The 24,450-nt window shown below is 41.7% G+C and overlaps 2 protein-coding genes across 2 annotated transcripts; one reads left to right on the top strand and one right to left on the bottom strand.

Moving 5' to 3' along the window:
* The first annotated feature begins 1,940 nt into the window (after positions 1–1,940).
* Positions 1,941–8,037, top strand: LOC111229389 (palmitoleoyl-protein carboxylesterase notum1a-like). The gene is made up of 11 exons (XM_022755706.1): positions 1,941–2,092; positions 3,174–3,226; positions 3,343–3,438; positions 4,053–4,113; positions 4,909–4,967; positions 5,841–5,943; positions 6,067–6,258; positions 6,366–6,463; positions 6,559–6,706; positions 6,806–6,853; positions 7,641–8,037. Exons 1-11 carry the CDS (start codon positions 1,956–1,958, stop codon positions 7,981–7,983), a joined length of 1,338 nt encoding a protein of 445 aa, XP_022611427.1. The 5' UTR covers positions 1,941–1,955; the 3' UTR covers positions 7,984–8,037.
* Positions 8,038–8,913: 876 nt separating this feature from the next.
* Positions 8,914–24,165, bottom strand: tmc6 (transmembrane channel like 6). Its single transcript, XM_022755759.1, has 21 exons — positions 24,123–24,165; positions 20,124–20,306; positions 19,287–19,414; positions 18,695–18,856; positions 17,501–17,656; positions 17,274–17,382; positions 17,095–17,179; positions 15,501–15,758; positions 14,505–14,719; positions 14,237–14,381; positions 13,821–13,976; positions 13,182–13,366; positions 12,999–13,083; positions 12,742–12,839; positions 12,488–12,583; positions 12,321–12,396; positions 11,767–11,900; positions 10,303–10,479; positions 10,056–10,134; positions 9,803–9,889; positions 8,914–9,694 (listed from the first exon to the last, which is right to left on the bottom strand). Exons 2-21 carry the CDS (start codon positions 20,177–20,179, stop codon positions 9,683–9,685), a joined length of 2,499 nt encoding a protein of 832 aa, XP_022611480.1. The 5' UTR covers positions 20,180–20,306; positions 24,123–24,165; the 3' UTR covers positions 8,914–9,682.
* Between the last annotated feature and the right edge of the window lie 285 nt (positions 24,166–24,450).

Genomic DNA, 24,450 nt, shown 5'->3' with positions numbered 1-24,450 from the left:
TTAAAACACTTTCTGTAATAAAACATCTAAAAGCAAAAATCTTATCAGACAGGAGACCCTGAGACAAAATATTATTAAATGGGGGTCTGTGCTCTAATTTGTGTCAGTTTTGAGGTTCTTGACATGAAAAAGTTTAGGGACCACTGCTGTAGATGGTTTCTGGAAACTTTTACCAAACACCATCAGCTAAGCGTCCTTCCACAAGACACTATACAACTGTTTTCACAGGCTCATGACAAAGAAATGGACAAAATCAGTGGAATGCACCTTTAAAGGAAGAACCACAAAAACTGCCTGGTACCATCTATGTGGGCCACATACAGACGACATCATTACAATGACGATGATGAATCAGTGAAAAGGAGTCTGAGGACATTAAACTGAGGGCTGATTGAATTCCTTTCTTCTTTGTGAAATGTTCCCAGACCCAGTGAAGCAACAGTTAGATGAGCTGCTCTGGACCTTTAATGAGCTCATGTACAAGGTTAAAACGCCAAGAGAGACAGAAAGGAATCTATTATAGAATCTCCTGCCACTTAAAGGCAGAAGAAAAAAGAAAAAGCTCTTGATCAGATCTGCAGACATGAAGTCCTTCAGTTGTTATAACTATTATATTAATGGTCAAATCAAATCCTGAGGTATACAGATAAGCCCAGTGGTCATGTCATGGAGCATAAGATTCATAAGATTCTGTCACATACTGTGTGTCAAAGATTTGATGAAGCATTTATTTTGCCCCTTATGATACTCTTAGTTTTACTAAGAAGTATTAAATACATATGTGTGCAACGGTTGGTGAATGAGTGAAGCTCAAAGACACAGAGAGAGATCTATAGACACACCACAGTCGTGATTTAAAGCCTTCCAGTGACTGAGTCTCCTCTACAACTTTCGTGGGTTACTCCAGAAGAAGCAACTCGTCTCTGTGAGATTGTCTTCACCAACTACAAACCGATCGAAAATGAACGTGTCCTTTTCGAGCACGATCCAAAAAAGAAGAAAAAAAAACAGCCATGAAACGTGCGCTTCGACTGATCTGTAGGACCGTGGCGGCACAGTGTGAACCGCTGTCTGCAGAAGATCGGCCTGCCCAGCTGCGATGTTCCCTCACACACCGTATTCAATCACAGACACTTCAAAGGCAGCGTGGTCACAAGATGACCCAACATCAAAGGGAGCGAGGGTATGAGTGAACCGACTGAAGGGGCGTGCCAGGCATACGCGCGCGTTCTTGGTGTGAGACCGACGCCCCGCGAGGAGCATCAGCCAACGATAATAATGACTGGCCCGCGGCAGTGGGAAGCACGAGGCGGGGTGGGGTGGGGGGTTCAAATAAAAACCCCCTTCGTCCGCAGTTCATGAAGACCAGAACCCAGAGCCAACAGATCGACTACTAGCCTGCTCCGATGAAACTGGGCTGGACGACGGATTTTTACGCGTGTAATGACGCATTTACTGGATGAACTGTACGCAGTGTTACCACTGAAATGAATAGGGAACTGCACGTGCATTTGGGGTGAATTTTAAAGCAGCTGTCCATCTCTCAAGGCGCCATGGAGCTCTTCAACCTGCGGTCATTCAACACACCTTGCACGAGCGGTCGTTTCCAAGAGGTGTCCGTGCGTTCTCAAAGAACTTCCCACCTCTCTGTCGACTCTTAGGACATGCTGTGTTTTATTCAGACGCCTCGCACACACTTGAGAGACGTTTTCCAGTAACAAATAGAAATGCAGAGCCGTTGTGTAGCAAGAAGCTCGGCCGGTCTGTCCGCGGTGCGCTCCTGCCTGCTGCTGCTCTTCATCCACATGAGCGCACCGGTGGAGGCGAGGAAAGTGCGCGGAGGTCGGGCGCAAACTCGGCGGGTGCAGCAGCAGCAGCAGCAGGCTCCGGCGTACAGGGACCGGGTGGAAGGACCAGAGAGCTTCCCTTTAGACTTTACAGCCGTGGAGGGCAACATGAACAACTTCATGGTGCAGATAAAGAACTTGGCGCAGTCACTGTACCCGTGCTCTGCGCAGAAACTGGACCAAGACATGAAGTTGCACTTTTTGAAGAATGTGTCTGTGACTTGCAATGACGGGTCACCTGCAGGGTAAGTGAGCTGGCTCTTTGCTTCTCAACAGTTTGTCAGTAAAACATCATTGTCACTAGAGATCCCTGTCATCATTTTCTATGTGGAAACTTTTTTGGTTAAAGCCACGAAGGCGCAAATACTAGCGCTCCTTTGCACCAAACATTCAACCTGCGTTCGTGCCACTCCGGATGTGACCAAAATGGATCAAAGGGCCAGATCAGAGCGCAGTGCGCGCTGCCGCTGAGCTATACGTGAGAGAGACCATGCGCGCTCCCGACTGAGAGGCAAACGCTCTTCATCCCTGCAGCGCTGACTTCATTGAAGTCGGATGGACCACAGTTGTTGGGTCTAATATTTACAATATTAAAGAAGACTGATAAAGATAGATCACACACAGTGATAGTTTTAAAGGTTTCTGACTTCACAGTGCATGAATTAGAAGAACCAGGAAAGTTCTTGCCTGAATCATCCTTTGTTCAGCAGCTCCAGTACAAGTGAAAGAAACTCCTGGGGGGGTTTATCTTCACATGCCTCACCTGCTGTGCCTGTGAGCATCACTGCAAGATCCCAGATTCAGTCAATGTTGAGGGGATTAGAGTCCTAAGTGTTGTGCCAATCATCCCATACAGTGGAATATGATCTGCATTGTGCATCATATTATCCCAGTGCTCCTGTATCATTAACAGGTGAGGCATCAATAAAGAGACCAACATGACTTCTTAAAATAAACCCTGAGAAGCTAATCATGTTAGAACTATCATACATTTAAATCAATTGAATAAAACATTGGGACTGTGAATAAGAGGGACTTTTACATATCCCACCCAAGCTGTCAAACCTGTGTGTGAGAGTGTGTGTGCTCTGCCAACAGTGTGACGAGTTTCCTCTGCTAATGTTTTTTTTTTTAAAATAAGCAATTAGAGCTCTGAAAGCCTCTAAACAGGCTCCTGCAGAGATTTTTAGCGGTGGGATCAGAGCCAAATCTTTCATGTCCGCATCAAAGGTAGCATCCCAAGCTTGTGTTGTGTTTGCATGTGCATCTGTGTATGCCTGACACACACAAACACATTCACTGATTTGTTTTGGTGTTCTCTTGCAGGTACTACATTAAGGAGTCCAAAGGCAGCAAGAGGTGGCTGCTGTTCTTGGAAGGTGAGAAAGAACCTGTGAAATAAACCCGATGCAGAAAACCACACAGACATTGAGCTCAACACAGAGAAAGACAACTGTAGGCGACCTGTTAACAAGCTTGTGCGTGTGTTGTTCAGGTGGATGGTACTGTTTCAACAGGCAGACCTGTGACAGCAGGTATGAGACAATGAGGAGACTGATGAGCTCCGCCAAGTGGCCACAAACCAGAACAGGTAACAAAGCAGAAGCATCATTTCCTACACTGTGCACAACACAATCCACGCACTCTGTGTCTTATCTTATGCACAAACATCTACTTGCATGAAAAGCGTCACACCTTCGTGCAGCTTTTGAAAAATCTCTTCACAGCCCCCACAGAGCTTTTGCTTTCCTCGGCAGGGAGAAAACTTCCCCTGAATGAAAGAGATTCATAGGCCTGTTTGTGTTTCCTCTTTAGCTGAGTTTGCATTCATTTTTAAAAGTCAGACTCTCTGGTTCTTTCCCTTTAGCCATCAGGGAACCCCTTGTTTGTTTATGACTCTCTGCCTCCACCACCTTCTCTGTGTATACATGCACTGGTGGCTAGTTCAGCAGCCGCAGAGCTCTTCAATGCCTGCATGTAATTGCTGGAAACTTAATGACTTATTTACCACAGGGAAACACACACACACACACACACACACACACACACACACACACACACACACACACACACACACATCAAGGTTTGTGCATTTTAACAAGTAGCCTAAAGCATTTTAACCCCTCATACCTTAAGGTTTTTGACTCTGTGATATCTGACCTGAAAGTGAAATAAATGTGAGACCTCACCTTCTGTACTTCACAGGAACAGGAATCCTGTCTCCTCAGCCGGAGGAAAACCCGCACTGGTGGAACGCCAACATGGTGTAAGAGCTTATGTCTCTCCTTCACTTCATAGTTAATACACTTGTGTGTATTTTGTTTGTTTTTTCAATTATAGGTCTTTCCACTTACATCAATGATTGTATGAGTGTATGGGTGCACACACCTGGGAAAGTGCATGTCTATCATATTATTGACAAAAAAAAAAACCTAAAGTGTTTGTGTTCATAAGTTATAAGTTTTCTTTTTTTCCCATAGTGGTATTTCACTTATATGATTATTTCTAAGTTGTGAAACTCAGATATAAACAATAAAATATTTAATGTAACATGAAAAGATATGATAATGTTTTTAAAATATGCATGGAGAACGATCCTTACTTGTTGATTAGTCAAACTCATCTTCACATAGACCAACTACAAAGTGAAATATTTCCTACAGGTTAATGCAGGACTAATGTAGCACTCTGAAAGGGACTATTCCTCATAGAATGAGTGTTTTTACTCTCAATACTAAGGAACTACATTTTTGCATTTACTGAAGTTATTGTATCTTTCAGAACGTTAACTTTTAATGGTTTATATTTCAATTTCCATTCTGGTATGGCTCCTTAATGTCCATAATGAACATTTGAGCCAGCTCTGCTACTATTATTACTACCTACAATGACAATGAAAGATACACACTGACATCCTACAACACTCTTGTGCTGTTTGTTTGTGTTCAACTCAGCCAGGTTGGCAACTGTCTTCTCCGTCATCAGCAGCAGTCAAATCAAAGCTGCTCTGATTTTAATTTTGATTCCACTTTCTCAGTGCTGCCGTTTCTCTCTCCTGTAGGTTCATCCCATACTGCTCCAGTGATGTGTGGAGCGGCGCCAGCCCAAAGACAGATCACAGTAAGACACAATAAATAAGGCGATGTGGCTCTGACTGCACATATATATATAAAGAGACTGATTCATGTAGTAGATATTTAAAGGAAGAGAAAAAGGTGTGAGTGGATAGAGCAGATAAAAGGCTCCAGATACAAAAATCTTAATATCAGCCGTAAGTTTCCCCTTGTCTAACTTACTGAAAGCCCTTACTATACTGTGTTTTGTTTTAGATACTTAAACGTTAATGAATAACATAACACACAGAATGTGCAGGTATCTCAATATAGGAATTAAAACTTAGCACTACAAACCAGCCTACATGATCTCATCCCTTAAAGATCCTTAAATTCTCCATTAAATCAAGATTGATCATTTCTTTCACAATGCCATAGCTTACAGCAAAGACGCTGAGTGTCAGTCAGAGTAATCAGTCAGGTGCCGTTTGGGTTTTGGATTAATGAATATTTTTCCATATAGAGCAGGTCTAGACCTTCTCTTAATAATATTATTTACAGAGACCCACCAATTCCCACCAAGAGCAAGCGCTAGGCGACAGTGGCAAGGAAAAACTTCCTTTTAAGAGGCAGAAACCTCGAGCAGAACCGGACTCAGGGTGGGCAGCCATCTGCCTCGGCCGGTTGGGTTGAGAGAGAGAGAGAGAGAGAGCGAGAGAGCACAGAGGAAAAGAACAAGAAAGTACAGTGATAGCAATATTAATAATAGTGACAGTATAACGGCAGTAACAGCGATAGTAATGCAGTGGCAACTGTAGTGCTCCAACAAAAAAAACAGCTAATAACATTAATAATAATCATTGTTAATTACAGTTTTCAGCTTAGATAGAGTTATTAGTATTTTACTATTATAGGTGACTCTTTGCTAATTTGTTGTCAGGTGACTATGCATTCATGGGATCTCTGATCATAAAGGAGGTGGTGAATGAGCTGCTGACAAAAGGTCTGGACAACGCCAAGGTTCTTCTTCTTGCAGGAAGCAGGTCAGTATTGGACAGATATGTGTGTGTCACCTTCTGTATGTACAAACTGTGTGTGTTTCACCAAAGTTAATCGGTCAATTGCGCCCTCTGGCCCGGCTCTGACTCCGCTCTTCCTGTCACTAGCGCGGGCGGTACAGGTGCCCTGCTGAACGTGGACCAAGTTGCTGAGCAGCTGGCGTCACAGGGCTACACAGGGGTGCAGGTCAGGGGCCTGGCAGACTCCGGATGGTTCCTGGACAACAAACAATACAAATTCACAGATTGCCTTGATACCATCAGCTGTGCCCCAACTGAGGCCATAAAGAGAGGCATCAGGTAAGGCAAAGATGGAGGGAAGGGCAGATGGATTTACTGAGGTGAGGAGGAAGTTTCATGAGCAGTACAGACTTTGTAAAGCGGTGACACTTGTTGCTGTTGTGCAGGTACTGGGCCGGACAGGTGCCAGAAAGCTGCAGACAGGCCCATGTTGGAGAAGAGTGGAACTGTTTCTTTGGGTATAAAGTCTACCCCACGTTAAAAAGTGAGTGACAAAGCACCTGCCTGCCTACACAGTTAAGACAGTGTCTGGTGTGTGAGTCAAAGTCTGACCTGCGGGACGTCCTCTTTCCTGTCCAGGCCCGGTGTTTGTGGTGCAGTGGCTGTTTGATGAGGCCCAGCTCACAGTCGACAACATCCACCTGACGGGACAGCCGGTCCACGAGGGCCAGTGGAGGTACATACAGAACCTGGGGCAGGAGCTGAGGGGCACTCTCCGTGATGTACCGTAAGACTGACACTCACTCACACTCACACTCACACATACAAGATAAAAAAATTTAAAAAGCCTGTTTTGTTGATGGTGTGATTCTGTTTTGAATGGCAGGGCGCTGTTTGCTCCGGCCTGCTTGTCTCATGAGCTCATTACCAGAACGTGAGTGAATAAAACTTTTTAAATCATAAAGCTTGGGTCAGTGAGATGCTCTCTATTCACAATTTATTTAAACAGTCTGATGTGGACTCTACACACAGCATGTCAGATGACTATCAGCATTTTGGAGAACAGGGAACTTGGACAGACAAGGATTTTTCTGCCACTTTAATAAACAGACTTTCATTAACTATTATTTAGCTACTTTAACATTTACTTTAACCAGATTTAAACTTTACTATGTTTTCTTATTTGCCTTCATTTAACTTTAACTAATAAAAATAAACTGTAAGTGATGCACATGTTGTAAAATGTACAGTTTTTACACTTCTTATGTAAATATGCAGTCTCTGTTTTACTTATTTTACAAGTGGTTTGCAGTAGCGTATGTATGTTATATTCAATACTCAATGTCATACTCTTACTTTATAGTGTAACATCTATAAAAATAAAAAATATATACAACTGGAGCTAAACTGATGAATTAAATGGGCTAAGATATCAGCTTGTCACAGTTATATCGGTATCTGTCTCTATGTCGTGTAAATAACACTAAATTGCCGAAGACGTGTTTAAGATCTTTTTCAAAGTACTTAGGGGCAGTTTTTATGCCTTTATTGGAGACCATAGAGAAAAGTAGTGCACAGCACTTCTAAAACATTGTACACAAATAATACAGTTAACACGGTGATAATATGTATGATTCTCAGAACATTTTGAAGGGGAGGGGTGAAGCCGTTGACTCTCAAGTCATGGCCCCCTCCATCACTGTGTCCTCCTGTCCCTGCAGTTACTGGATGGACATTCAGGTGAAAGGCACCTCCCTGCCCAGAGCCCTCCACTGCTGGGACCGCAGCCTCCAAGACAACCTCCACATCAACAGCAGCCACGGCAACCACAGCCACCAAAAGCACAAGACCCCACCCATGAGGGGTTGTCCTCTACATTTGATTGACAGCTGCCCGTGGCCTCACTGTAACCCCTCTTGCCCAACAATTCGTGATCAGCTGACGGGACAGGAGATGAGCGTGATCCAGTTCCTGAAGCACATGGGCTTTGACGTGCAGAAGATGGCTCAGCAGCAGGGGATGGACCCCAGGAAGCTACTGGGCATGCTCAATAACGGGAGCTGAGTCACATTTTAGTGTAGCGTCGGTAAGCCGTTCTGCAGAGACGAGAAAAGTGCTGAATATACATCGAAGACAACAGCAACATGGAAACGAAACTCTAATGAGAAAACGTCAGTTCCTCCAGACAACAGACAAAACTAATTCAGCATTTGAAAAAACTGAACAACTGAAATACTCACAAGCGCCTGATGAGTTTTAAAGCTGTTACTGAGTCAAACACAATCGAACCAGAACGTTTGAGCTGTTTAAACACAACATATGGGATCACATGTTCCTTGTTTTAACAATATAGACGGATGCAGATATGCTATTATTGTGAGGTGTACACAAGTGCAATGAACTGGGTGCAGTGTATGTACATACATATACATATATACAGTAAATATATACTGTATAATGTGTATATGCAGTTGAAACTGTCATGGTGGTAGTCTACAATAGTCTTTAGAGTTGTAATGAGGAAGCGCTGGACTGAAAACAGCTCCCAGTTTGTTTTGTGGGGATTTGGTGCTCTCTTGTGTCAACTCTAAATATCACATTCAGAAACCCATCTACGGTGCTGCTGTTTCTATCCTACACCAAATATGCTGCTTTTTCTCATTTTGTAAAAATAATTTAATGGGTAATATTTACTAATAAAAAGGTACAAAGATTAAGATTATTACTCTATTACTGTTCTCCAGGCTCCTTAAAAGTGCTTGTATATTTATTTTTCTACTGAAAATATCTTTTATATGTCTTATAGTCGCATACAGTTAGTCGTGTCACCATTTACTTTTGTTACTTGCATGTTTGTAAAATTCCTGTATTCTCACACTACAAATCATGTCGGTATTGTTTTTCAGGCTGTTGAGTTTGTAACAAATATTTTCTTGTGCTGTAGTAGTGCCCACACTTTACATAAGCACTAATAAATACAAATACACACCAATATGATAAAACATAATTTAATTACAGAAGTATGACACTACAGTTGCAGTTATTGCCCTAAAACAACAATTAAGAAAACAAAATTAAAAAAAAAAACAGCATCATTAACAGTAGTATCATACTCACACCCACAACATCCAAGTTTACCTACAACATGCACACTGATAAAAAAAATTTAAAAATTAAAAGCATTAAAAAAAACAGTTCACAGTTGGGATGAAAGTGCTTCTATGAGAGATGACTAAAATCTATTTAAAATGAGGACACTTTAAACTTTTGTCTGTTATACAGTCTGTTTTCTTGCAGACAGGATCAGCTGCTTGCGGCTTAGTTTACTTTTTTAAACTCAAAAACATTTGCAAACACACGAGTTCAGTTCTCTTCCTCTCTTTTGCTGTTTTGTCTTCTCTCGGTTCTTGAGCAGCCATCTATCTATCACTAGTCAAACATAGCTACTGGCCTTACAAGGGGCATTGTCAGGCTTCACTTTGACTTCCTATAGTTTGAGTTCAAACATTTCATATACAGTATATATAGTGGCCTACTGGATGAAGCAGAGCTTTGTTTCACCTGATAATTCCACGTAGTTTGTTCCTTCTCTCTACAAATATTCCAGCAATGAAAATCCTCACCAAATTTAAAATCTACAAGATGCATGATACACTTGATTTTGGTCATATTCACTGCTGTCCTTCGGTGCTAATGTTCCAGTTATATTACCCCTGGTTTAAGATTTCTCCAGACTTGTGCTCAGAGAATTGAGAAGGCTCGTTCAGGAAGAGTCCTGAAAAAAAAAGTGTACATAAGCAAAAGCCAGGGTGTAGACATTTGTATTGTAGCTTTGGAAAAGACTGCTGTTGTAAAGAAGAGCAAAAAAGCATCAAAAACCAACCTGACTTGTGAGTCTTCGAGCGGGGGTTCGTTTTTGCTCATGGATGGACTGGAGGCGAGTGATGAGAAACTTTTTATCCTCTCCCTCCTGATCAGAGGGATGAAAAGAAGATGAACCAGATACATCAAAGAGCAGGAAATAACAACAGAGGAAACATTCTTTTTACTTAAGAACATTTCAGTCTGTTTTATAGTCATCTTCATATTTAGATAGATTGAGAAACAGAGTTGTTATTGTGTAGGCGCTGTCTTACATTTTCTATCTGCTCCTGTAGTAAACTGATGATCTTCCTCTGACCGTCCACCACCTGACTGTGGAAGTAGATGACTATCCTGATGGAAAGAAGCGACAGAGCGCATCAGATCGATACAAGCAGCGCTGCACTCAACAACATTGATCTCAATAGTAATGCAAGTTGATATTACAGTATATAAAAGCACACACTGACTGTGGGACACCCTGCTGCAGCTGTGTCTGTGTGTGTTTCTCTATGCACTCACAGAAAGATGCCTGCTCCCACAAACAGGAAGAAAGGGTTTTCCACCAGGTAGGAGTGAGCCCTGGCCAGCACGGACAGGTTAGGATTATCTTTTTCCAGTTCTTCCACCCAGCGTTTCCCCGCCTGGAACATGGTTTTGAGCCCACGGAACGGACCACACGAAGAGGAGGGCGTGATACTGAGGACAGGAGAAACATGTTGAGTTTGTATGTGTGAATCTCTCTGTTGTGATGCCACAAAAAAAAACAAAAGAAAACAGTTTGCAGAGCAGACACACAGCACTGTTCGTTCAGTTGGTCCACAGCAATTCAGGTGAATTATGTCACGGCCAGGAAAACTGACAACAAACAAACCTTAAAGATTAGTAATGCGCCTACAGTCCAGCATTGTATCTGTGGCAAGTGGCGAGTGTGATAAACACCTCGTTGTTTCATTACTTGCATGGCAATACGAAGCATCTTTTGCTGTGTCCAAAATGTCTCCATTTACTATATGGTGCACCATATTTAACGTCCACCATTGTATTTGAATGTGTAAAATCGTCCTCTATATAGTGCCCTCAAACAATCCACTGTGGAATGGAAAAAGTAGTGTCCATGGTACGTACATTACTTTGTGTTAACAATCCCACAATGCAATACATATTTTAACAATTTGCTGTTTTGTGTGTGTGTGTGTGTGTGTGTGTGAGGATTTGGGATGGGTTAATAACATGAAACACATAGCAATACAGTCTCTACAATGCCAAACGTGTGTGTCTGTATCTGTGTGTGCAATTACTTCTCATGTTGTTGGCATAAAGATTTCATACAGCCACATTCACAGGGACAAAAAGTTGGTCTCAGTGGGTGCCACACAAGACAAACTATTAAATTTGAGGGTTAAGACTTGGCCGAGGTTACTGAGTTCAGACTGAAAAATGCATCGACTTAAAAAAGGCCACTGGTGTTGGTAGGGGTGTGTTTTCTCAGAACCATCTAGGAAGACCGGTTTGAGTAAGAGATCTATGAGTTTGGCTTATCAGATTCCAAAACACTGCACAGCAGTAAACAGTACAATCGGGTATGGTTTTGTAACTCTGGAAAGTCCCACAGTAACAATCATCTAATCCTCCGCAACAACGATCACGAGATAAATGGTAGAAATACAGTGTTAATGTTACAAAATAATCTAATGGTAAATAATAATAAACCTGTTTGGTTGGCCACTGCAGCGCCTTGTCAGATTACATTGCACTGCGGCAAAAGAGGAGCTGAACGACTGTGTTTTTTGGCAGAGCCCACAACGCCAGTGTAACAACACAGTGGCTTCACTGAAATGAATGAGCGGACTGTGTTTGTTCACGCAGGTCCACTGGTCTGTACGTGGCCATTTAGCGGTTATGATTAAGAATAGGATAAATCCACAAGGATAATATAAGTTAATGCAATGCCCTTTGAAGCGACAAGGTCAACTCTGTGAGTACCTCCACATGGTGTATGTGACGCACACAGAGGCACCGAGGAAGGAGGGGAAGCAGAGGAGAGTGATGAAGATGGTGGTCATCTGGCTGACTCTGTATGGTTTCCTGGGAGCCTGACAGTTCATCATCACACTGCTCTGTAGGGAAACAAAAAAAAAAGAAAAAGAAAAAAGAGATGTTGAGGTCAGAGGTCACTGCTTCCATCCCAACTCTCAGAAGTGTGAGAATGAGACAGAGAAATCTGACAAAAGTAGAGGACCACTGAGCTTAAGACGAAAAAATACTGTTACTGCTCAAGACAAAAATTCAAATGGAAAAATCTCACAATCCAAAACTCTGGAGCTGTCTAATAGACTGGGAGTTCCTAAAGGCAGACCACTACAGAGGATAATTTCAACCACAACATTAAAAAAAGAACAAGGGAAATTGTTTTTGTTGGACTGATTGTTACAAAATGAACTGTACAAATATTTTCTGTTTAGTTTTTTTCCCTCATGGAAATTTCAGTTTAAGCTTTAATTTTGTGCGTTTCAAATTAAATCTTTCCATTTAAGTACCTTCTTAATGTAGAAGAGCAGCAAGAGCTTGATAAGCTGCACCACAGGCAGGAGAGGAGTGAAGAGAACACCCAACCTGAAAAACACAAAGTTTATTGTCATTACCCAGAAAATATTTGACATCACTTCGCATGACTGTGTGGAGATCGTTACAGTAAGTTTAGTACCAGGCTAAGGTCTGTCCGTAGATGAGTTCAAGGACATTCCTGGCGATATCAAACACAGGTTTCCTCCTCCTCTTCAGCACCCTCATAGAAAACAACCTGTAGAGACAAGGAGAAAAGAGGTGGTTAAATACAGCACAGCCAAGGAACAGAAAGAAATCAACAAAAATTTTAAGTGCAATTTTCATAGTTCTGTGTTATTAATGCAAAGAGAGAAAAGAAAACTCTGCAACAAAAAATGAAATGTAATGACCCACCTCCAAAGAAACTCTCCTAACAAGGTGTCCAGCAGAGTGAAGATGAAGTCCATTAGTAGGAAGCGATAAAGCTCCTGGCCCACAAAACTCTCCCAGCACTAAAGGTAATACAGTCAAAACGGAGTCTGTCATTAAGGAAGTAACAACCTGTGCAACATAAACTCAAACAATCAAGATTAGAAAAGTACTCATTAGCACAGCTATGAGGAAAGAGGTGTCTGGTGATGTGAAGGTGAAAATCTTGTCATTAATAATACCATAAAGTGATTAAGGTCAGCAGCCACCCGACCCAGCCAGTGGTAACAGAGGACGCAAAGAACGCTCACTTTTAACATCAAGTTCCTAGAAAACACAGACGGCAAACAACGTGTTAACAACAACAATCTAACAGCTCTGCATCTTCTTACCCACAAACATCAACTCAGTTCCTCTGCTCATACCTGCCAATGGCGACATATGTGCATACAGAAGGTGACTCGTAGTCCTCCATCCAGGCCGCAAGGTTGAACAGGCCAGGCAGCAGCAGGTTGATGAGTGACACCACCACAGGCAGAGCCAACAGGCTGGCCTCATTCAACAAGGCGTTCTGGGAGGCGAGAGGACTACGAGAAGTTTGCTGGAGGTTCTGTGGAAAGAGAATGAGGGAAAGCTGAGTGTGAAGCTAGATTGGTGTGCTGTTTAATGTTACTGCGGGTTGCTCTGTCATCTTCCAGCTGTCACAGATCAGATCACAAACCCAGTCTGCTCCTTTCACTGTTAGCAGCATTGCTATGACTCAGCATGTGGTTTCTGATAGCACCACCAGGAGTCCCCAGCAACGTGGAAATTTTCAATTCCTACATAATGTATAGGGGATTTAAAATCAAAAAGGTAGCAAGAGATATTTAGATGGTACTGTTTATACCATTTAACATAGTGCAAACATGAAGCCAATCAGCAGTTTGTTGGTATGGTGGCCAGCAGACCAAAAACTATACGTCAAAGGATAGCAAATACAGCCTGAAGTCTGAGTATCCACCAATACAAATGTCGATCCTTACTAAATGTTGATGTCGTACCCTGAAATCACCCCGCCTCACCTTGTGCATGTAATGAGAGAAGAAGTAAATGCCGATCACACAGCAAATGGTGCCTGCTATGCAGATGGCCCATGCTATACCTTGGACCGTCAGTCTCCACACTTTCTGGCATCCGGTATTCTTGACATGTTTATGGTTCACCTCTGCCAACAGCTCCTGGAGAGGGAGGAGGAAGAGGAGAGAGAGGTGATGGTGAGAGGGAGGGAACGGGTGAGGTATGTGGAGAGAAGAGGGACATTGTGAGGGAGGGACAAAGAGAGGGATAAAGAAGGAGAAGAATGTATTAGATCATCACATTCCTTGCATCTATGTGACAGAAAAGAAAACAAAGAGTGGGAGTGTGTGTGTGTGTGTGTGTGTGTGTGTGTGTGTGTGTGTGTGTGTGTGTGTGTGTGTGTGTGTGTGTGTACATGTACCTTGAGCTGGGTGCAGATATTTTCAGACATGAGTTTGACAGAAGTTTTCTTGATGACCTTGAAGTCCCAGGAGCAGAAGACTTTCACGGCCAGGATACTGTGAGATTTGTCAATTCGGAAGCTCTGTCCAAACGACTTGGACATGCTGTTGGGAAATCGCACATTAACATGCATCAGAATATATAACAAATATATAACATATGTGGGTTGAAGCAAGCCTGAAGTAGATTTTTTTTAAATTTACAACATATGTACACAAACACTGTACCTGTACACGAGGATGATGCATGTGATAAAGAAGGCCACTCCGATGGTAAAGAAGTATGCAAGTGGCATGTTGTAAGACAGGTGCTTCGACATGCAGTCCAGCCTGGTTCCATTGGACAAGGAGATATTCTGCTCTCGACCATCATCCCTGCAGCTCCTGTGCAGTGTGTAGTTACAGTAGTAGCCATAATACATTACTGTGTCTGACAAATACCCCTGAGACAAAAGGAGACATAGAGACAGTCTTTTGTACAAAAACTTACATTTTCTTCCCACTTTGACTTTGTTACATTTCGGTTGGGTTAAAACTTACAAACTGAATGTGATTATTTTCCTTGCTCGCACATTTTCAGACTTAAGAAGCCCCCCAGACATGTTTAAGGACATAAAACTTGCTTTGAACAATAATATGTCTGGTATGGTTTTTCCACAAAAAACCTAAATTACCTTGTTAAAAAATTATTAAAATCTCCTCTACACCTACTCTTTCTCCTTTATTGAAAAATACTGAATCTAGTGATATGCAAATGTTTTTAGTTTCAAAAGTTTAAAAACTGGAAGCATGAAGTCTCCTACTTCACTGAAAAGTCAATTTTCAGTGTACGTCCACTGGAGGCTTCAAGTTTCCACATCACACTTATGGAAGTTGCATACTGGACCATGATTGATGCCAAATAAGTTGTGAGGTCACAAAATCCTGCTTGTTTGTTCATGAATTAAAGAGAAACTTTCCCCCTTCAGCAGATGAACATGAATGAAGCATTATTCCGCACAGTGATGGTGAAACATCTAGAGTCTGAAGTAACAATAAGAAAAACTAATTTCTGAGTGGAGGGGATCTTTATTTCCAGCAGTTTAAAGATTGCTTTGTTATAAGGGTCTCATCACATGGATGTAAAGCTTCTGAACACACACACACAAGTATGTGATGATTGTTTTCTAAAAACTGAGGTGTGAGAAGTGTTGCAATAACATGTCACAACAGGTCAGAACTTACTGCTCCGGTAAGGAGCTCCAGTCCAGAGAAGGAGCGTTTCACAGCAGGCAGCACTGGAGGGTGCACTGCCTGAGGCAGCACCAAGAACGCACCCGTCACTAGAAACAGGAAGAGATTGAAGAACAGCAGGGTCTTAAGAAATAGGAAGTAGGAGAGGACCCCAGTGCCGAAACGCCCGCTCACTCTCTTGAGCGCCACTTGCCACAAGTGGAGGGAGTGCAGGAAGGACAACCAGCTGTACCAGCTCTGTCTCACCGCCTAGGACGAGACAGCGTGGGAGAACAGGGGGACAGAAGACAATCACAAATCTCACAATCAACAATCCTTTCATACTGAAAGAAAAAAAATGACTCAGAAACATCCATGTTTTACTAAAAATCACTTCAGTTCCAGGCAAAGTGTACTTGTGTTTGTGGTTTAGCTTTTGTTAGTCTTAAATGTATGATTCATGCTCTCAGAGACATATGTGCTTGGGCAACAGAGGGATTACCCTGCTTTGATAGCAACACATACAAGAAATACCTTCTGACACCCATTTACCGCCTTTGCGAAGAATGTGTGTCCCATTTATTATTTATAGCAAATATTAAGTGTAAATCTAATCAAGAATATTTTAAAAACATGAATGATTATGAGGTCATTATGTATAGACAGATGATGTGAAAATGAATTTAGAAGACCAGGAACAGAAACTGAAACTACTACAACGTTCCCCTCTGTGCACAAAGGTCAAAGCCCAGTATTCAATCAGCTAGCTGACAATCAATTACTACAATCAAACGTACAGTGGGGTCCAAAAGGCTGAGACCACTGTATCTCAAATCACATGTAGCAGCATGACTCTGATAACTGGATTGTGTGCTCTGTTAATTACACTGACTTTACTGTTACTATGTTATTATGTTGTTGTTTTTTTCAGCCATGTTTTATTATTTCAGCCTGATGCAATAAAACTGATCCAGGACTTGGTCAATGAGCATCTTTTTTTACAACACTTACAATCAGGAATCAAGGTAAGTCACTACACTACACTTTTTCGCTTCCTCTTCTTCAACACCTCCAAAGAGCCTGTTTGCATGTCACAGCTGCAGCAGTTTAAATGAATTAGTGGTTAAGATTAAGCCAAGATTTATTTTGCTTTGGTGATAATTCACAAGTATTGACAATTATATTGTCTAATCTTTGCTCATCAACATCCTTAAAACAGGAAAAACTACACTGCAGCTGCAGCTATGTTTTACATATCACACTTCAGCGAATAAGGCCCCACATTAATGAGGTTGTCTCAGGCATAAGCCATTGCCTGTTACTGACTTCAGCTTATTAGTTCTTTTTCAGTCACAAACAAAAGGGTGTAAAACAGAAGCAAATGAGCTAGCAGGTGATTTTTAAGCTTTGAGGTGTGGACTGGACACACCTGCTTAATGCTGCTTAATTAACTTGCTGTCTGTGTGATTGATGAAGGGGTCACTAGAAACTGGTACAGTATCTAGATACGCTCTGAGTGGTCTTGGTGGTCTTGGTACGAACTTGGTGTGTGAAAAAAAATACAGGAAGTAGAACATAGACAGATGTTGCTGGTGGTGTGACTTACAATTATGATGTAATATTTGAGTTGACTGCAACAGGGGATCTGACTGCCAGAAAATATGCGTCTCTCCTTTTGTAATGCTAATGTCCTGTAGACAGAGAATCAACAAGAGAAGTTCAGACTGATACAGAAAAAACACAATTAATCTAAATATTGATAATGTGAACAAAGACCACATGAACCTGAGTTCACTCTTCTCAGCCACACTGAGGGGCATTGCTCGGAGCATCCTGACTCTGTCGCTCACTGAAAGGTTCTGCAGGTTGTTCACCAAACGCTCCCTTTTAGTCACTGTAACACACAGAATGACGAGTGAAGTAACATTACAAATGTGTCAAACACAGATTAGTTTATACTGTAGTGTCTGAACAGTCTAGCTAGTGGAAGTGATTCTCCTCACACTCTGTACCTTCTGTGTCAGTACAGTCTCCCTCCATGCCGTAGCCTCGTATACTTGGTCTGGCAGAGCGAGAGAAGTCACGGATGGAGGGTCTGCTCTGCCTGCGTCTCCGAAGCTGCATGGTTCGGTTGTAATACTGAGAAATGATGGCTCCCCTGCTGCGTCCTGACAGACGAAGAGGATCAGATTGGTCAGAGATGGGATCTGCTATCTCTATTCTTTCCATAGATTTGAATGAAATAACCATCTTATGACAAATAAAATCAGAATGAGGGAAAGAGAACGATGCAACTTAACTGAGCAAAGCTGTAAGTTTAAACAGCAAAACTGTATTTACAAGGGAGCACACTGTGACATGTAGACTTAAATGACCGTTATCTCTTACCAATGTTTCTGATGTTGAAATTCAAACCAGCAAATATACCATGTGCCACAGCCAAAGGAATCTGATTACAGCTATTGAGCCATCTTCACAAACACGCTGAAGCACCTGACCTGCAACACATGCTGACAGGAAGATAGCATACCAGTTGCTTCCCCATGAAACTCTGCTCAACTGAAACAAGCCTGTTTTTATGTTTAATAGCTCAACATGTGCAGCATAGCTCCAACGCAACCCCATATTGACACAGTAACTTACTTAGTTAAGTGTTAGTTAAGCATGGTACTATAAAGCACTTTCAACAAGGGCAACTATCTACGCACATACAGTATTTCCTATGTAGCGAAACTTTATATGGCCAACATGGACATTTTTCGGGAACTATGATAAACAGCCTTGTTCTAAACAGCCATGAATTTTTGAATAGGTTTTTCTCAACCTGCAGATGAGCTTGAGATCTTCAAGTGATGTTAAAATATTTCACTAACTAAACTATTCAGTCCTACACCCCACATATGCTGAACTTCCCTGAAACATTAGGGTGTGTCACTGCTGCTGAGTCTAAAGCTTAGCTGTAACATTTTGTTTTCGTTAATTACCAACTTTCACACAATTTGCACTTCCATTTTCTCATGGGGAGCCATGATATGATATCAAAACATCTGTAAAAAGTCCCTTTGAAACATACAAACAAATCTTTTTGTCAGGTAGTCATTCATGTGCTCAATAGCTCTTCAAATAAACAACAGTAACACTATATGTATCTGTTTGTATGCATCGTCCTCTCTCTTTATCAGCGTTTTCACTTCGACAGGACCCACCGATGGTGCGACTGGGCATGGATGACAGGATCTTCAAGGTGGCTGAGGACCAGTGTTCACCTCTGATGGGGTCAGTTTGTCTTTCATCATCCTGCCATTCATCCTCTCTTTGTCCCTGCAGCCTTTCCCTGTAGTCAGGGCTGGACAGGTAGGGCACATTATCTGGAGAATAAAAAAACACCACCACATGAAAAATGTTGGAAATTCTGGGAAAGCCGATGATATGTTTGAACAAGGTATTTGTTGAGGATGACCAATGATGTGTTCAAATGATGTTTAGATACAAGATGTTTTTGAGCGGTGATGTAATATTGACATGATGAGCAAAAAGATTATAGACAAACATTCAATGGAAAAGTTAAATAAGCGGTACAGCAAAAGGCTGGATGGAACAGTTAAATGAGTTCAAAGAACTTCAATATTTTGTTGCCTTTGAGACCAGAGGAGGACACTCAAGCCATATCACAATATTACTACAAACAAATTAATTCATCTTGTATCAATATTTGAATTACATACTACCAAGCTCTTGTATAAAATCAGCTCTCCACATATGGACATGCATCTATGTGCAGTTAAACATACACAGTACCTTGACCCTCCTCGTCCAGGTCTCTCTGCAGCTGCTGTAGCTCGAAGGCGTCAGTCAGTTCATTCTGACTCTGCTCTGCTATCAGCTGGTTGAACGAGTTATGAACAACCTCCTCATCCACTGGGCTCCTGACAGAAAGACACATGGACATGAGGACAAGGACAGAAAAGAGGGTGACAGAGGGTAGGATAGATTCAAAGACACACTTCAGTACAGATCCAGAGTGCTCTGAGGACTGATGGCCACTGATAATACTACAGATCAAACACAAGGACCTTCTGACTCTAGGTACTGGTACTCTCATGGGAGGAAACTACAACCAAACAACCCAAAAAGAGTGTATGAAGTCATTTTCATCCATTTGTAATCAGCATAGCCAAGACTGCCACATCTGTGATCTTCTTCCTGCGTTATCTAGATGTACTGTGAGTTAAAGCCAACTGGACTGACTGTTTTCTCTTATAGCAAGAAGAAAAAACAAACAAGCAGTAAGTCCAGTTCCCTTTGACTTAGCACTTTTACAAAGATAGTACAGGAAGAGTGCGCACACACACACACAACACACACACACACACACACACACACACACACACACACACCAGAGTGGATGTTAGAAGTCAATCGCATGGTGAAAAACATTCATGAAAGCATTGGGAAGGTACGCATTCCTGTTAAGTGTCTAACAAGACATCAAAGAGCACCGCTAGTTTTGTCACAACGTTTCCTTATTTTCCTTACACTCTCTGTTCTTCTCACAGCCTTCGTGTAAAACGCTCTGTACAGCAAAACTAAACAGATAACAGGAAAAACAGGAGAAACATGAACTTTGACACTTACTCCAGTCCAGCTTCCATGAGAGGATGGTTCAGATCAAAGTTAACGTTTCGAGCCATTCTTCTTCTCCCGTGACAGTCTCAGTCTGTCTGGCCGTCGTTCTCTTTGTTGACCAATCGTAGAGGGATCACACCCACACCTGCTCAGACCTGCTCTCCACTTCCACCATGGTGTTTATTCCTCTACCTGAAAGAGGCGGGGAAAAGGAGGGTAAGACGGAGTAATGAGTGAGTCAGAGATAGAGGGGAAAAATGCCAGCAGACATCCTTAGAATTTGAACGCTCTTGTCATGTTACTGCTTGTCCTGCACACATTTTAACTGCAACTTGAGGAAACTGCATACATCACGACTGACTATGGCACTTCCAGCACGAAGCCCCATTTACACTTTGCATTAATATGTGATCTGTATGTAAGGATAAAAGTGTAAACGGGGTCTCACATAGAACAACTTCAAATATAGCTCTGTGTAAAACTTTATGCATCATTTTTTTGCATGCTGTAAACATTCAGCTGCTTTTACACTAAGTGTGGGGAGGGGACAATGTCTCTTGTGAAGTTGACCTGTCATGAGGAACTGCGTCATTTTGTCCTGACTCATGAGAGCTCCATTGTGGCACTGCTTGTCATCAGGACAGTGGTCAGAGTCAGAGTCAGGCGCAGTGTCACCAGTGAAATGAATATTCATAGACAGAGACAGACGGATTCATTGTCAGTGACCACAGTCAGCGTGTCATATGAAAGATTTGAAGGAAGCATGTTGGTTCTTGTGTGTTTGTGCTCATTTTTAAAAGGCCTTCACTTCAGTCCAAAAATCTACTCTCAGTTATGTGCAACGACTGCATATAAAACTTTAATCAAAGACCCAGAGAGGAGATGTCCCGAGTTTCAGTTAAATTGAATCCAGATATTCATTAGTCACTAATAAAACCTCTTTACCAAGTTTATCCAACCCTGCCTAGAGACAGCAGAGCAGAGACTGCGGATAAATAAAACACCAGCTACAACTATAAATTCTGCTATTCAGATGCCATCGTGGGATATAAAAGAAAAACAGTTGATCTGAAAATACATCCATAAACTGTACCTCACAGTTAATGCAGCACAGATGAGAGAATATAATTTAACATTAACCAGATAGATTACTCTATTTTAATTCACTTTTGGGGTGAGCAATTGTTGAAATACATCTTGAAAATATATAAATCTCTCAACCATCAGAGATTTTGTCTTACTGTTTATACCCTGGACTATCTTTAGTAAGTTTGGATTTATGAAGTCATTTTCGGTAATAATGCAAATCAAAGAGCAGAACTGTTTTATAAAATCAATTTTTCAAATGTTTTTGCTTTAATGTGACAAAATACAGTGATTCAGGCATTTAAGTCACCGGATTAGTCAAAAAACTGCTATTCATCTCTGATTATTGTTTTCATAACCAATATATCAATTGATTCTTCAGAAAATAAAATTACATATACAACAATAGAGGATTTCATCAATGTTACCCAACCCTTTTCACTGTCTTTTCCTATTCAACTAACATTGTGACAAGATCACAGTTTTTTGCCACTGTATGGAGCTTGACAGAATGGTGGTCAATGCAGAAATATATTTAGTGCATGAATCACAGCACAATCTGAATATCAGTATGTTAAAAACACATAATAAAAAGAAATAAAAATAATAACATTAGAAAAAGTGAAACACTACTGACCACCGAATTTTCCAAAGATACTGGTCTAACTACACAACATGTTTAGGTTAAAATAAACATCGTATCCACTTCCTGTTTATATGCACCCACATCAGAAAACAGTGCTAGTGATGCGACTCTTGGGATTGGGATTGAAAACATCTGTTAAGCTTGTTAATGATACAATCACAAACTCTGCACTTGACAGTCAAAGTACAATTATTTTACTGCCAGTCCTGCAGCTTTAATATGTTGTAGTTCTGAGGGTATTCCCCCTCCCACATCACAGGTACAAGCTGGATGCGTCTGTTTAATGTGAGCGCCCTGTACAAAGTGTACTGGCTGAACAGCAACACATAATGAAAGCATATTGTGATCATCACACATGCATTAATGTGTGTGTGTGTGTGTGTCTCAGACAACAGAGACCTGCACTTTTGCTTGGGGTGGAAGTCTTTCGGGTTCTTGTCCTGAGACAATATATCAGCAGCATACATGAAGCAGGGCGCAGCTCTGAATATCAGCCAACACACTGACTAAATGACTCAAAAATGTCATTCTACCACCACAAACATTAATCCTTTTAAAGCTTGTCCTTTTCAGGGCCTCTTATGGAAAATCTACTACACACATATGTTCTTATTCCTTCTCTCTCAAACATACTCTTCTCATTATCTGAGGCCTCTGAGGTCATATTACAATTTCCTTAAGTGTCTGTTTCCTATTCCATATACTCCTCTATGTTGATCTCTTTTTGCGCAACTTTGACTACATCAGCTTCTCACTGCTGCAGGGCATTGAAACAAACAAAGGGTTTATGCAACACTGGAGGGCTGGAGTCCCAAGTCATTCTCTATATGATAGTGAGTGTTTGGGCTTGCTGTGTGTCTTATTCTCATGTGAGTACGTGATTACTGATGTTGAAGGGGTCTTCTGAGACTGTACAGGCAGGGCATGATATTGTGGGAGTGGGACAAACACTAAACAAAGCTTGACAGGGGGTCAGAGTTGAGCTGCACGACTGCCAAATAAAATAAGCTGGGAAAACAAAGCAGAGGACGAGAGAATAAAGACTGTTTCCCTATGAGTTTAAATTGGGTTATAAGTTCATTGGAGAACATTGAGTTTGAAAGAAATCAGGACAAAATTGCACTAGAGCTGCAGGATATACAGGGCAGCAGTATAATTGGGTCACAATGAAGACACCCTAGTCCACAAATAAAAACACTGCCTAACATTACATAGGATGATAGGCAGTGTTGAATCTGAAAAAAGAAGGCAGTTATCAGCAGATGTGAGGTAGAGGCATTTGAGTGAAGGGAAGGGAGCAGTGTAAAGGAATCTGTCCACCCTGACAGCTCTCAACAACTGCAAGCTAATCAGTTCCCAGGGTACTGAGAAAAGCCAACAGAGGGATCAGGGAGGCAAAAAGCTACAACAAACATGGCAGCAAGGAGAGTTGTACTTCAATACCCTGATGTTTTGAGTTTTGCTCTGGGAAATGGGAGAGAGATAAAGTTGACCTGCAATTCTGTGTTTTAGTACAAAGGAAGAACGGTTATGGAGATTAGGCAGATACTAAGAATGAAAAGACAATGACAAGCAGAGGCTCGCAGAGAATAGTAACAGGCAACTAACGGGAGATGAAGGCAAACAAAAAAATGTGCATGCAATTAGGACAACTCTGCTGTCTCTAACACGGTCAGGCATGCATGCACATACACAATTACACTGTTATTGCACTCTGAGGGCCATAACACTGCATGTATCCCCGCCTTCATTCAGGAAAAAAGGACAGAAAATTATAGGTTTACTGTTGGCTACATCACAGAAACTGGAAAGGCCTGTGCTGTTACACAGATGTGGCAAAAATATCTATCTATCTATCTATCTATCTATCTATCTATCTATCTGTTGAAATCTCTAGCCACTTAAGAGTCCTACTACAACAAACCCTGCTGTTGCACAATAGACTACAAAAGCTCCCTTAGCCGAGATTGTGAACCTGTAATTAGTTTTGCAGGCTTTCTGCTTAACAAGCTCGCCTCTCAGAACAGCAAAGGAGAAACTGACAAACTCTCGTGTGTTGTTACGTCTGTTGTCGACTAACTTAAAAGTTACCTACTCAATGACGACTTACGGCAAGCTGCGGGTTTGTCAACCTGATTCAAGAGTTCCGTTAAATTGGCAAAGGTTTATCTCAGAGGTGACAGAAAATGTGTGATGTTATAAGTAAAGAGGAAGCTAAATGAAGCGTAACAACAGACAAACACTTGTATAAAAACAGGTAAAAGTAGTTCACTTACCCGTTCGGAAACTTGACTAGCCATTTGAGTTACTGCTCGCGACTATGTCAGTCAAAATAGTGAGCACGCTCAGCCGGACAGCGGGGGAGGGAACCATTTGTCTCGGAGGGGTGATATTGGCTTTCCACTTTACTTTAAACAGCCATGCCGGGACCTAAGGTTTTGGTCACATGCGAAAGTCACTATCAAAATTGAAATACTTGTCCTACTCTCAAAAAACTATTTAACGGCATTACCCTCTACTGACAACGTAACGTAAACTTGACCCCCGCAGAGTTGCTACTCATGGCGCAGTCCTATTCTGGCTTGACATCCTTCCAGACGTGTT

The sequence above is a fragment of the Seriola dumerili genome, unplaced genomic scaffold, assembly GCF_002260705.1.
Source record: "Seriola dumerili isolate Sdu_G_001 unplaced genomic scaffold, Sdu_1.0 BDQW01000230.1, whole genome shotgun sequence".
Classification (NCBI taxonomy): domain Eukaryota; kingdom Metazoa; phylum Chordata; class Actinopteri; order Carangiformes; family Carangidae; genus Seriola; species Seriola dumerili.
This window is presented reverse-complemented; position numbering and strand designations above follow the sequence as displayed.

Bases quoted from the DNA above. Each gene is read 5' to 3' on its own strand.
- LOC111229389 (XM_022755706.1), top strand. From the start codon at position 1,956: ATGAACAACTTCATGGTGCAGATAAAGAACTTGGCGCAGTCACTGTAC. The intron at 4,968-5,840 runs GTAAGACACAAT...ATTTGTTGTCAG, and splicing joins CAGCCCAAAGACAGATCACA to GTGACTATGCATTCATGGGA. The intron at 5,944-6,066 runs GTCAGTATTGGA...TCCTGTCACTAG, and splicing joins CTTCTTCTTGCAGGAAGCAG to CGCGGGCGGTACAGGTGCCC.
- tmc6 (XM_022755759.1), bottom strand. From the start codon at position 20,179: ATGGCTCGAAACGTTAACTTTGATCTGAACCATCCTCTCATGGAAGCT. The intron at 14,720-15,500 runs GTAAGTTCTGAC...CTTTTGTCTCAG, and splicing joins TGGAGCTCCTTACCGGAGCA to GGGTATTTGTCAGACACAGT. The intron at 14,382-14,504 runs GTACAGTGTTTG...ATTTCCCAACAG, and splicing joins TGCATCATCCTCGTGTACAG to CATGTCCAAGTCGTTTGGAC.